Genomic DNA, 11,527 nt, shown 5'->3' with positions numbered 1-11,527 from the left:
GAAATTCTTTGTTTAATCGAATGACATACTTCAGTCCGAAACGAATTAACCAGATAACAATGGAGAAATAATAAGTGTTCAACTGTTTCTACATCCATATTACAAAATTGCCATATATTACAGTCTATATTTAATCTTAATCTCAGAAATTCCTTAGCAGGATAAATATCGGACAAAATTTTAAAGTGCACTTTTTTATATTTTGATGGAAGAGCATTGCATTTACAGTTATATAATACATGCCCGACTGTTTCTTTATGCTGTTGATGCAGCATGCAGGACTTTAAAGTCATTTCCGCTTCCGATTGCTTCCGGTGTAGAGTTCTGAGGTCACGGTGTCCTCCCTTCCCCACGTGTGTGTCAGTCAGTGTGATCCGCGCTCTGAGCTCAAACGAACACACTGCCTCCGTCATGCTGAAGTGTGTAAGCCGCGCGGTTCAGCTCGCAGCACGGCTCTCCAGCTCCGTGCCGTTCGCTCCCGCCGTCAGACCCGCCTTCTGCAGATCCATCTGGAGCCTCAGCAGCAGCGGAGCGGCGTCCGCATCCAGGCCGAGGCTGCTCACTGCGACCCGGGCTCTGCCCTCACTGTCGAGCGGCTGCGGGAGTCTGCACACCGAGGGTAAACACTGCTCCACACAAACCACAAACTACCATGATAAACGTATTTTTATGGTAAAAGTTTAAACCATATCTAAAAACTACCATGGTAAAGTTATAGACACTAACTATAAAAGTTGTTTCAGTTATTTAAAACAAGCCTTATGCATATTTTATTTCTGCTAGTTGCTAAGGAAACATTTTCATTTAGTTTAATCATTACATCTACGAAAATAACTAAAACGGATAAAAAAATGAATGAATAAAATAAAAGTGATTTAAACTAAATTTCTGAATAATTAATTGAAATAAAAAAGGAAAATAAAAACCTAATTGAAAGAATAAATAAAATGTTTCAATGTTAATTTGAATGTTTTATAATATTACTGCAGATGTCCTTCATGTGTTTTCAGTCAAACGCGTGACCTTGAGATGAACCCCTATGACATGGTCACTAGTGTTGTAGTAGAGCATGCATGTACGTTGTCTTGAGTGCTTTATTAATTCTGTCTTTATTCTGCAGGTGATAAAGCGTTTGCAGAGTTTCTCTCTGATGAAATCAAAGAAGAAAAGAAGATCCAGAAGAACAAGAGTCTTCCTAAAATATCCGGTGGCTGGGAGCTTGAGCTCAACGGCACAGAAGCCAAACTCACCCGCTCGCTCTCCGGAGAAAAGTAAGGATTGTGTGCTTCATCAGAATCTAGCTCTTAATAATGTCTTTCAGATTTTGCAGATGTTTTATTCAGTTGCACTGCATTCAAGGCATGCACAAGCAAATGCTTATTAATAAATGCATTGAGCAAATTCACAAAGTGATCATATTTATGCTCTGCTGTAATAAATGCGGTGGGATTGTGTTTGGCAGAGTCACCATCACATTCAATGTGAACAACAGCATCCCGCCACAGCTGGAGGAAGATCCCGAGCACACGCAGAAGAGTCCGGAGGACGAGGTAGAGCAATGCATTCATACTCTACAAGCTTATTATGTCATGGAATATGAACTCAGGATCACCTAATGTTGTTAAACTGTTCAAGCCGTTGCCATCCCATGCAGTTAGAATAATGAAACCGAGATTTGATCAAATGAAGGTTGCAACATAAAATCACAAGTTCAACAGAGTCATAAATGCATTTCTTTTTTTTTTCTAGCCTGAAATTGTCTCTACACCTAATTTTGTGGTTGAAGTGACCAAACCAGGAGCAAAGACTTCACTGGTGTTCGACTGTCATTTCCCCGAGGATGAGGTGGGTTGTTGTGCATTTAGATTAGTGTGACCGGAGGTGCAGAATGAAAACTGACTGGATCTCATATCTAAAGCAGACCGGTCACGGTGAGGGTGAGGAGGAGAGCGACATCTTCAACATCCGTGAGGTCAGTTTTCAGCCGGAGGGAGACGCAGAGTGGAAGGAAACCAGCTACACGCTCAACACAGACTCTCTGGACTGGGTGAGAGCTTCACTTAAGGACATTTCACGAGCATTTCATTTCAGAAATACTGTCACTGAAACGTGTCAACGTGTCAAAATATATCTTTGATTTAACTTGAAGATATACTGACAGAAATATTAGTTGCCTCAAATAATTCAAAATTTTTAGGAACATCACAATTTTCCTTTTTTTTTTAAACAGTATGCCTCAGTTGTGCAGAAGGAAATTATGCAATCTACAACTTTAAAACCTGTTAACTGTCACCCATCCCCTCTGTGGGACGCCTACGTTTACTTCACTATATTACAATTAAATCTAATCTAATCATGACAAACTATATGTCGTTGGAAAGGTCTAAGACTCCTAAATAGATATTTTACCAATCTTTTTTTGTAAAAAAAATATGTAGGAAAATAGATTAATTTATGGAAAGAGTGCACATCTAAAACATACATTATAACTGGAGTTCTGACCTTTGTCAAAAAAAAGTCTTGTTTGTTGTCTTTTTCTTTAACACACTTTAGAAATCATCAGAAACTGTCACTTGAAAACATAATCTCAAAATTCATCCTTTGAAACCTATTTTAACATCAAACATTGCATTACCGTGAAAATGGTACATCAATATCATGTTACAAAATGTTTTCAGTCATGAATTATAAAAATTTAGGTTTGGATCAAGCACTTTCAAAAAATGTGAGTGACAGTTAACAGGTTAAATTCTTAATCTTTTATGCCTTTATTTGATAACCACCTTTATTTATAGTGACACAGAATTTCAGAATTTTTTTTTATACTTCATAGACTTGCTTTTTTATTTTTTTAAATGTAGTTAATATTAAAACTGAATACAGAATTATAAAAAAATAAATAAATGTGTTGCCTTAAGAATTACAATTTTGTAAGACACAAGAACCCAGAACAAATGTGACCTCTGACCTCTCTAGACCCTGTATGACCATCTGATGGACTTCCTGGCCGACCGTGGAGTTGACAACACATTTGCGGATGAGCTGATGGAGTTGAGCACAGCGCTGGAGCATCAGGAGTACATCAAGTTCCTGGAAGATCTCAGCACTTTTGTCAAATGCAAATAATCGGTCTAGATTTCACATAAATGTGTGATGTGTCTGGCTCAGGTGATGATAGGATGAAGATGAAGGCAGAAGAGTTTTGTATTTAATTTTATATCATGTTTTCAAGTTATGTGCACACCGGTTACGTTTCAGATGTCACCGCAGGGGTTTACGGGAACCAAGAACGTGAACTAAACATTCATGAAAAAAATAAAACGGAGGAAATATTGGGCTGATTGTCAAGATTTCAGTATATGTTGCTAAAACGGAAAAGAACATGATTGTCCATTATTACATTTTTTCATGCATTTCCATTTAATGAATCAATTTGAATAAAAAAAAAAAAAAGTAACTGAATTTGCATGAAACGGTAAGGAGTGGTTTGGAAACCATTATTTTTCATTGATGCATAAATAAGTTCACTATAGATGGAGCCATTAAAAAAAAGTGCTTTATTTCCTTGTATGCGGAAAATTATCAAAAACCTTTTGATTCACTAAAACCAATCCAAATAAGACCGTATATATTTTACACAAGGAACTTTTTTTTTTTTAGACCATTACAATTTTTGAATGAGACATTTTTATGCAACATTCTTTAATGCAAAAAGTCAGATTAATATAAAACTGCTCAACGGATATTCCCAATGAAGATTACTGCAATATTTTTTATTTTAGTCAGTGTAAAATCAAAATACAACTGAAGGACAACAAACCCCATCATAAGACAAACTCCTTTCAATTACAAGAAGTATCATTTAAGCCAAAATCAGATTTTGAAGTGCTTAACTTGTCACAATGTACAAATCATATTTCTAAGATGCTTTACTTCTGATTTAGATGTGATTGTTTCTAGAACAGCTTTTGGATAAATAAGAAGCTGTGTGAGCATTTAAAACAAAATAGCAGACTCTAGATCAGGACAATCAGGAGTTTGATCTGCAGTTCTGTCATTTTACATGATTACTCAAATAAGGGTAGTGAATCCAAGGCTAAAAGTAATACTTTATTTCACAGAAATAATATTCACAACATTTAAAACATCCATCAGACGGTCTGCAGTGTGGATGAACGGCTCACAGGACGACGGAGAGATAGTCACACACCTGCAAACACCGGCATAACAACAGCTTTCAAGTTGAGTTTATCATCATGATACATGAACACAAACCGTACGAGTACCTTGCAGCTGATCATGAGGTTTGGTGATCCATCAGTGTTGAAGGCCATAGAGAAGCTGGGGTTATGAACACACTCCTCCATGTGCTCGGTCACACGTTCTTCTAGTAGATTCTGTAAAACCTCAGCTGTGACGTTCCTACCCTGTGATGGAGACATGAGAAGATGCTCATATTACACCGCTTTAGGGAATATGGTAAACCATAAAGAAAAATACATCTTGGATAAATGGAAAAGTGTACATGTGTGATTTAGTTTTGTTTTCAACAATTCCCATTTTCTTTTAGTTTAACTAATGATGCTAAAATAACTAAAAATTAAAAAATGACCCCCCCCTCCAAAAAAAAAAAAAAAAAAATTATATTTTAAAAATGTCATAGATTAAATAAGTTAATAGTCTTCATTTGTTCACCACTGTTCTTGGTAATAATTTTGTATTAAATTATAAATCAAGAATGATTATAAAAGCCCTATAACTAAAGAAGTTAATAAATTATTAATTTGTAACGGTTTTAGTAATTCAATTGATTAGACTTGCTTTTTGATTATTCAAATGTAACTTAAAATGAAGTCCAAAACAGAAAACATGAAATTTAGGGGGAAAAATAAAAAACGATTTCATAGGGCCCTACACAATACTTCAAAATATATATACACATAAAAATTAAAAAAAAACACACACAACAGTCTCTCAATGATATTAAAATAACACTGGTTAGTATATACTTCTCCAAGATTTCCCAGTGCATTCATCTAGTGGTCACTTCCAAACTTAATAAAATACTACATTCAATTATACTTTATTCTAGAATATGTATTCACTATATTCTACTCCACCCATACCAGTCAAATAATGATTTAATAATAAAGACCGTGTCTATACAGAGGAAGGTGCTGTGTGACCACTTACAATCGTGTTAACATAAAGACCACAAGGACATGATGTAAAATGACTGGTGACTGTCAGATTATTCCTGCAGATACAGAGAAAAACATTAGAAACATAATTAACAGATATAGGTTTAGCAGGTGATGGCTTCAGCAAACACTTACGCGTGACACACAGGGCATATGATCTGTCCAGAGACCTCCATTCCCTCCAAAACTGAGTTTATATACTGCTCTTCATACCGCAGGCTGTTATTATACTCCTCCAGAATCAAGAGCTCTGAAAGACGAGAGAAACTTCAGCATGTAACACAAGCCATATACTTCTACCAGTGCTTTTACATCACCATTGGCTCACATTTCCAGGTTACTCACAACTTGATATGAGGAAAAAATGACAACTGTATATGCGGATGTAACCTTGTGCTATGAGCTCCTGCTGAATTTCCTCAAACGCAGAAAGCTCGTCATATTCCTGCTGTGCAGTGAACACCTGAGGAGTGAAAACACACGCCTGAAATTATTCATTCATATAAAGATGAATAAGAATAATGCTTTTCTGATACTTTTAGTTTAAAAGCACTCGATCACGGTCTGCTTTTATCGTAAAATAGAAAGGACATGAGAATTTCATAAAAAAAAATAAAAAAAAAATCAATTAAAAATCAAAACACACATCGGTGATGCCGTTTCCGGTCCAGAGCGAGGGGAGACTGTGATTGGACGACTGTAGGGCGCTCCACTCCTCCTCCATCACCTCGTGCACGAGCAGCGAGGGCTTGGATCCTCCCGAATCGTCTCCCATCTGTCTGAACTTCTCCAGTAACCTCGAGCGGCTGTTCTTCAAGCGCTCCACACAGCGCTGGAGACACACAACACACGTTAGATCATCACTCAAAGCCTCGCTCAACCACTGAGAGATCATGCAGTTCAATTACAAACGCATTATAATGATGTCATCCCGACCGGTTCCTGGTTTCCAAAACTTGTACTTTTCATGGAAGACAATCATTATACAAGTTTAAATAAATTTAGATCAACCACGCAAGATGATATTTACATTCCACTTAATATTTCTCAATATCAGGGTTTATTTTATTATGTGAGACCCTGGAGCACAAAACCAGTCTTAAAGTGGCAACGTAGCAATAGACAACAATACACTGCAGGGGACAAAATTATAGTTTTTTCCTTTTATAGCAAAAATCATATGGATTTTAAGAGATCATGTTCCATGAAGATATTTTGTACGTTTCCTACCGTAAATATATCAAAGCTTCATTTCTGATTAGTAATACACATTGCTAATAACTTCATTTGGACATCTTTAAAAAGGTAATTATCTTTTTTTTTTTTTTATTTGATCAGATTTTCAAATAGTTGTATCTTGGCCAAATATTGTCCTCCTAACAAACCATAAATCAATGGAGATCAATGGATATACATATATATATATATATAAAATAAAATTTAATATTTATAATAAAAATATTATATATTTTTATTGCCCCTTATGACTGGTTTTGTAGTCCAGGGTCACATATTTATTCTTTAGTAATCTTTAGTAACACAAATGTATCCATATCTGTACTTCGTGTTTTGGTCGGTTATACAAGGTTTTGAGTTTTTTCATGTTCTGACTGGTAAATATATTCAGTATTCATGGTCATAAGGAAGAAATCACCACTAATTCTCATTACTGTGTCTTAAAACTAAATCTAATCGTCAATGTCCTATATTCAAAACACAATGAGTTTCTTTCATCTATAACATGACATTCCTCAGCACAGAAGCGAGCGAACACGACGTTTTACCTTCCGGTATGTTTCTTTCCATGGTGGAGTCGTGCCTTTGTACATGGATCTATGTTTCTGTACCGCGTCCATGATTTGACTAAACTATAAAGACTTCAAGCAGAACTCTAGCACTTAAAACACGAAAATAACATCAGCTACTGGACGCCAATCTGCGGCTTTTAACCTTCCGGTTACGTCACACATAACCGGATGTTCCTTCAGCGTTCATGGGATTTGTAGTCCAATTAACTCTCCAAGCGAGTCTAATTAGTCTGTTATTATTGTATATTTTAATTTCATTTAAATATACATTTTTAACCAAATTGTATTTATTTATTTGTTTATTTTAATTAAGAATTCTTTTGTATGTAGTTATTTTGTTTACTTGTGATAAAATAGTGATACAATTTAAAAATATTAATTTTAAAATAAATACTGAAATTAAAATAGATATGATCAAATTATATTATATTATTATATACCCCTTCACGTAGTGTCTTTAGTTTCATTTAAGTAAATTTTTATTTTACATTTTTTGATACACATTGTTATTATCAGTCCCTTTTTAAAACGTTACCTATTGTTTGCATGAAAAATAATTTTAATGATAAAAATGAAATAAATTTATATTTTCTATTTCTATTTAAAAATATATATTTATTTAGTCTTTCAACAAATGTAACAATTTACAGATCCGTTTTACTAGATAGATACAAAAAGTGCATGTTTATTTAAAAATCTCAATTACGAGGCCATATTTACTCTTACTGGTAATAGCGGCTAATAATAGTAATAAGGTGGGACAGAGATAAACTCTTACGTAATAGTGCTCGAGTTTAGACTGTCAGAGTCTGAAACTGCTAGATGCAGCGTTTTAATCAGTGAGTTTTGATTATTTTATCGCGCGTAATCTTTGACCTCCAGCAGTGTGTACTAAGTATGCAGCGGAGTAGCAGAGTATAGAGTGAAGCGCGCTACTCAGATGGCGTAGTCTCTCTCAGTGGACTGTAGCGTGACAGGACAGCGATGGCGAAAGCAGAGTACTCAGAAACCTCAGAGCCCAACCGGATCGGACCGGATTCAGAGTCGGATTCGGATCCGGATGACCACTCGCCCAGTGTGGACGCCGGAGCGGGATCCGGATCAGACCGGCGGACTCAGGTGATCCACAGTGGACACTTCATGGTGTCCTCGCCGCACAGCGACTCGGTCCGGAGGAGAAGCGCGGCTCTGTATAAGGCTGATAATTATGACTTCGACACCGTTAATAAACCGGACTGCCAGACCTACAGCTTTGGTCCGTTGAGCTCCAGAAGGCTGAGCATTGACCCCACTCTCACACGCCTGTTTGAGTGCATGACTCTGGCGTACAGGTAAAACAAACCGTCATTTAACCCTGGTTTACCTATCTGCAGTGTCTGCTAGTTACACTATAAAGCACAAACTCACCTCATGCTAATGTTTACATTACTATAAATCCGTGAAATTACGCCCGCTAAACGTATGTTACCTCACAGCACTTATAGTGTCACTTAATTAATAAACAAAATAAATAAAATAATAATTCACCTGATGGTAGTATGCCAGTGTTTATATTGTTATAAAAGAGTTAAACACTATTTTACCTCACTGAAGTGTAGCTATATTACTAATAATCGTTACTTACTGCAATGTTTACAAAACTGTAAAACATTTAAAGTATATATAATTGACAATTTAAGTCAAATTCACCTCGATGTAATGTTTATATTACTATAAAACCTTAAAAAGTACAGCTAAATGACTACAGTTGAACCTACACCACATGGAAATTTTTACATTACTTAAAAAATAATAAAATTATTCCAGTTAAGTGTGGAATAATAATAACATGTGCAGTGTTTAAATTGTTATGCAGGAGTTAACATTTAAATGTAATTTTACCCTACTGCAGTGTATATACCTACCAAAAAATACCCAAGTGAAATGTTTACATTATTATAATAACAGTTTAAGTGCCAATATCTTACATATTTTGAGTGAAATTGACCTCATTAGAGTGTGTTTTTCTGAAACATTTAAACTACAGTTAATTTACAGGTAAACCTCAAATCACTGCAGTGTGTATAATTATTACCAATTTGTTTTTATATAAAACAAGTAGAGTACAGATACATTTGAGCATATTTACCAAATGTAAAAAAAACAAAACACTTAGTTCTGAGTATTGAAATACTCAAAAATAAGGATTTTATTTTTGCATCTGTTTTATTTCAGCAGATCTGTTGCATTTGGCTCTGTAAAACTAATTATAAAGTTCTATAAAAATTAGTGAATAAAAAAGTATTTTTTGGCTCTGGTTTTATAAGTCTTTTAAGCATTCATAATGCAAGTTAGTAAAAGTTCACCACAGTATAAAATGATTCTAAATTCAGTCTTGCTTTTGTGAAATCCTTGACTGAGTTAAAAAAAGCTCATTTGGACTTTGCTAGCAGTTGGAAGACAAACGAGGTCAGAGTTACAGAATAATGAGGGCAGATGAACCCACAGCACTTTCTGCAAACACACATTTGATTAATGCACAGTATTGCAACATGTTATTTTTTTAGCTGTCTCTCCTCTGAGCAGTACATCTTGATTGTTTTATTTACTGTATCCAGCCATTTAGGTAATCCTGTTTAAACCTTTATTGGTTTGTGAGTATATTGTGCCATTAAAATCTTTGAGCCAATGTGGAAAGTGTTTTTATTGTATGCCGGGGTCAAACGACCTACACTAAACTAATACCTTAAAGTTTAAAACTTATCTCTAAGGATTTGCTGTGTATTTTTTACTTAATGCATGCAAAATTATATGTTACATATATGTTAATGAAAAGACCAGATGATCCCTGTCAGAAGACCTAGAGAAACTGTGCACTAGCCGTTGGAGGTATATCGTGATGCAACCTCAGTGTGACTTCGGCCGTGAGTCAGCAGTAGTTTATGGCACTCCAGTCACCTGACGTCATCTGAGACGGGGAATCATGTCAGCATGGAAGGGCTATCAGAAACATCTGCTCTGCTCGTATCACCACATATGACAATAACATAATGACTGTTGTTATTGGATAGTGAGATACAGATATCGTGCCATAAACGCACTGGTGAGTGTTCTCTGGTATTATTAGTGGTCGTTGTTACAGAGAGCATCACTGTATTGATTTATATTTAACAGAGTTTGCACATGCGACTTTTAAATTTACTATAGTTTGTTATGATCGGACAATATTCGTCTGAGATACAACTATTTGAAAATCTGGAATCTGAGGGAGCAAAAAAACTAAATATTGAGAAAATCCCCTTTAAAATTGTTCAAATGAAGTTCTTAGCAATGCATTTTACTAATCAAAAATGAAGTTCTGCTATATTTACGGTGGAAAATTGACAAAATATCTTCAAGGAACATGATCTTTTCTTAATATCCTAATGATTTTTGGCATAAAAGAAAAATGTATAATTTTGACCCATACAATGTTTTTTTGGCTGTTGCAACAAATATACACCAGAGACTTAAGACTGCTTTTGTGCTCCAGGGTCGCATATGTAAAATATTTTTTATGTAAAGCATGGTTTCCCACACTGGTTTAGGGGTTTGTGAGGGAACAGCAGGAAGTTTAATTAGAAAGAATCAATTAAAAAAAAATAAAATAAATGGTATATTAATATTCGAAATCAAATTAAAACACTTACTAAAAGACATCTTGTATTTTATTTGATCATCTGCATTTCATGTTACCATTATTTCAGCAATATTTAAAAATATTTTTCTAAATATTTTAGGATGTTTGTGAAGAAACTGTAGGGAGTTTAATTCAATTAATTAAATAATAAAAATATAAAATCTAAATTCTGAAAGAATTTTACAATAAAACACTAGCTAAAACAGAATGAATCTGGATTTCATGTGACTAATAACCCAGCGGTTCTCAACCCTCCCATAATTCCAGTTCGATGCACTGAACAGACATTTTATTAAATGTATTTTTCAGCCTGATGACGTCCTATCGGTGTTGTTTATTTGTAAGGGTGTGTTGTCCTATTCCTCATTTAAGCACTCATTCTCACCAGACTCGTAGCAACAGAGTGAACACAGCACTCTCAGGTCACTTGTCTCTTGCTTTTCAAGGTTAAGTGCACTAGACGCATCAGTAAATGGTGTAAAGTGTGGTCAGAATGTGTGCAGATGGGCAGCTGTGTTGCTGCATTAGACTGATGAAATTATTCCGGCTGCAAACACAGTTCAGAGTTCGTGCTGGATGGTGAAAAGCATGTTTAAGCAGAGCCAGCAGGGTGAAAAGGGAAGATTTCACCATTGTCCTGCAATATCATCAAGACCCATGTGTCCTAGTCTCAAACAATGTAGTTTATTGCACTTTCCAGTTCATTTATGTTGTTTATATTTACTATGCAAATGAAATGACATCTAATGTTGATTGAAGTGGTGTTTGTGTTTCTCCTCAGTGGAAAGATTGTGTCTCCAAAGTGGAAGTCTTTTAAAGGCTTGAGGTTGTTGTGGAGGGATAAAATCAGACTGAATAAT

The 11,527-nt window shown here is 35.3% G+C and overlaps 3 protein-coding genes across 5 annotated transcripts in view; 2 read left to right on the top strand and 1 right to left on the bottom strand.

Annotated features, from left to right (window-relative positions):
* Positions 1 to 305: 305 nt before the first annotated feature.
* LOC132140591 (complement component 1 Q subcomponent-binding protein, mitochondrial-like) lies at positions 306 to 3,336 on the top strand. Of its 2 annotated transcripts, none has more exons than XM_059549404.1 (6): positions 306 to 619; positions 1,121 to 1,271; positions 1,463 to 1,550; positions 1,750 to 1,845; positions 1,919 to 2,047; positions 2,977 to 3,336. In XM_059549404.1, exons 1-6 carry the CDS (start codon positions 412 to 414, stop codon positions 3,124 to 3,126), a joined length of 822 nt encoding a protein of 273 aa, XP_059405387.1. In that variant the 5' UTR covers positions 306 to 411; the 3' UTR covers positions 3,127 to 3,336. The 2 variants fall into 2 exon arrangements, with proteins under 2 accessions (XP_059405387.1, XP_059405388.1); XM_059549405.1 differs by having other exon boundaries at positions 309 to 619; positions 1,922 to 2,047.
* A 755-nt stretch (positions 3,337 to 4,091) lies between these two features.
* Positions 4,092 to 7,146, bottom strand: rpain (RPA interacting protein). The gene is made up of 7 exons (XM_059549406.1): positions 6,986 to 7,146; positions 5,848 to 6,033; positions 5,592 to 5,664; positions 5,337 to 5,451; positions 5,194 to 5,257; positions 4,287 to 4,427; positions 4,092 to 4,210 (listed from the first exon to the last, which is right to left on the bottom strand). The coding sequence occupies exons 1-7, from the start codon at positions 7,055 to 7,057 to the stop codon at positions 4,181 to 4,183; spliced, it is 681 nt and encodes a 226-aa protein (XP_059405389.1). The 5' UTR covers positions 7,058 to 7,146; the 3' UTR covers positions 4,092 to 4,180.
* Positions 7,147 to 7,777: 631 nt separating this feature from the next.
* The window catches only part of LOC132140590 (carbohydrate-responsive element-binding protein), a 44,139-nt gene continuing 40,389 nt past the window's right edge, over positions 7,778 to 11,527 (top strand). The window contains exons 1-2 of one of the 2 annotated variants that reach the window (XM_059549403.1): positions 7,778 to 8,340; positions 11,449 to 11,527. The exon at positions 11,449 to 11,527 is cut by the window's right edge and continues 28 nt beyond it. In XM_059549403.1, coding sequence (XP_059405386.1) covers positions 7,994 to 8,340; positions 11,449 to 11,527 — 426 coding nt within the window. In that variant the 5' untranslated portion in view covers positions 7,778 to 7,993. The remainder of the gene's footprint in view (positions 8,341 to 11,448) is intronic. The other variant, XM_059549402.1, reaches the window with a different exon arrangement.

This window comes from Carassius carassius, chromosome 5 (assembly GCF_963082965.1).
Source record: "Carassius carassius chromosome 5, fCarCar2.1, whole genome shotgun sequence".
Classification (NCBI taxonomy): Eukaryota; Metazoa; Chordata; class Actinopteri; order Cypriniformes; family Cyprinidae; genus Carassius; species Carassius carassius.
The sequence above is the reverse complement of the archived record's forward strand: the minus strand, read 5'-3'. Positions and strand labels throughout refer to the sequence as shown.

Bases quoted from the DNA above. Each gene is read 5' to 3' on its own strand.
- LOC132140591 (XM_059549404.1), top strand. From the start codon at position 412: ATGCTGAAGTGTGTAAGCCGCGCGGTTCAGCTCGCAGCACGGCTCTCC. The intron at 1,551-1,749 runs GTAGAGCAATGC...TTTTTTTTCTAG, and splicing joins AGAAGAGTCCGGAGGACGAG to CCTGAAATTGTCTCTACACC. The intron at 2,048-2,976 runs GTGAGAGCTTCA...TGACCTCTCTAG, and splicing joins ACACAGACTCTCTGGACTGG to ACCCTGTATGACCATCTGAT.
- rpain (XM_059549406.1), bottom strand. From the start codon at position 7,057: ATGGACGCGGTACAGAAACATAGATCCATGTACAAAGGCACGACTCCA. The intron at 5,258-5,336 runs GTAAGTGTTTGC...CTGTATCTGCAG, and splicing joins ATATGCCCTGTGTGTCACGC to GAATAATCTGACAGTCACCA. The intron at 4,428-5,193 runs GTAAGTGGTCAC...TCTCCATCACAG, and splicing joins GTCTTTATGTTAACACGATT to GGTAGGAACGTCACAGCTGA.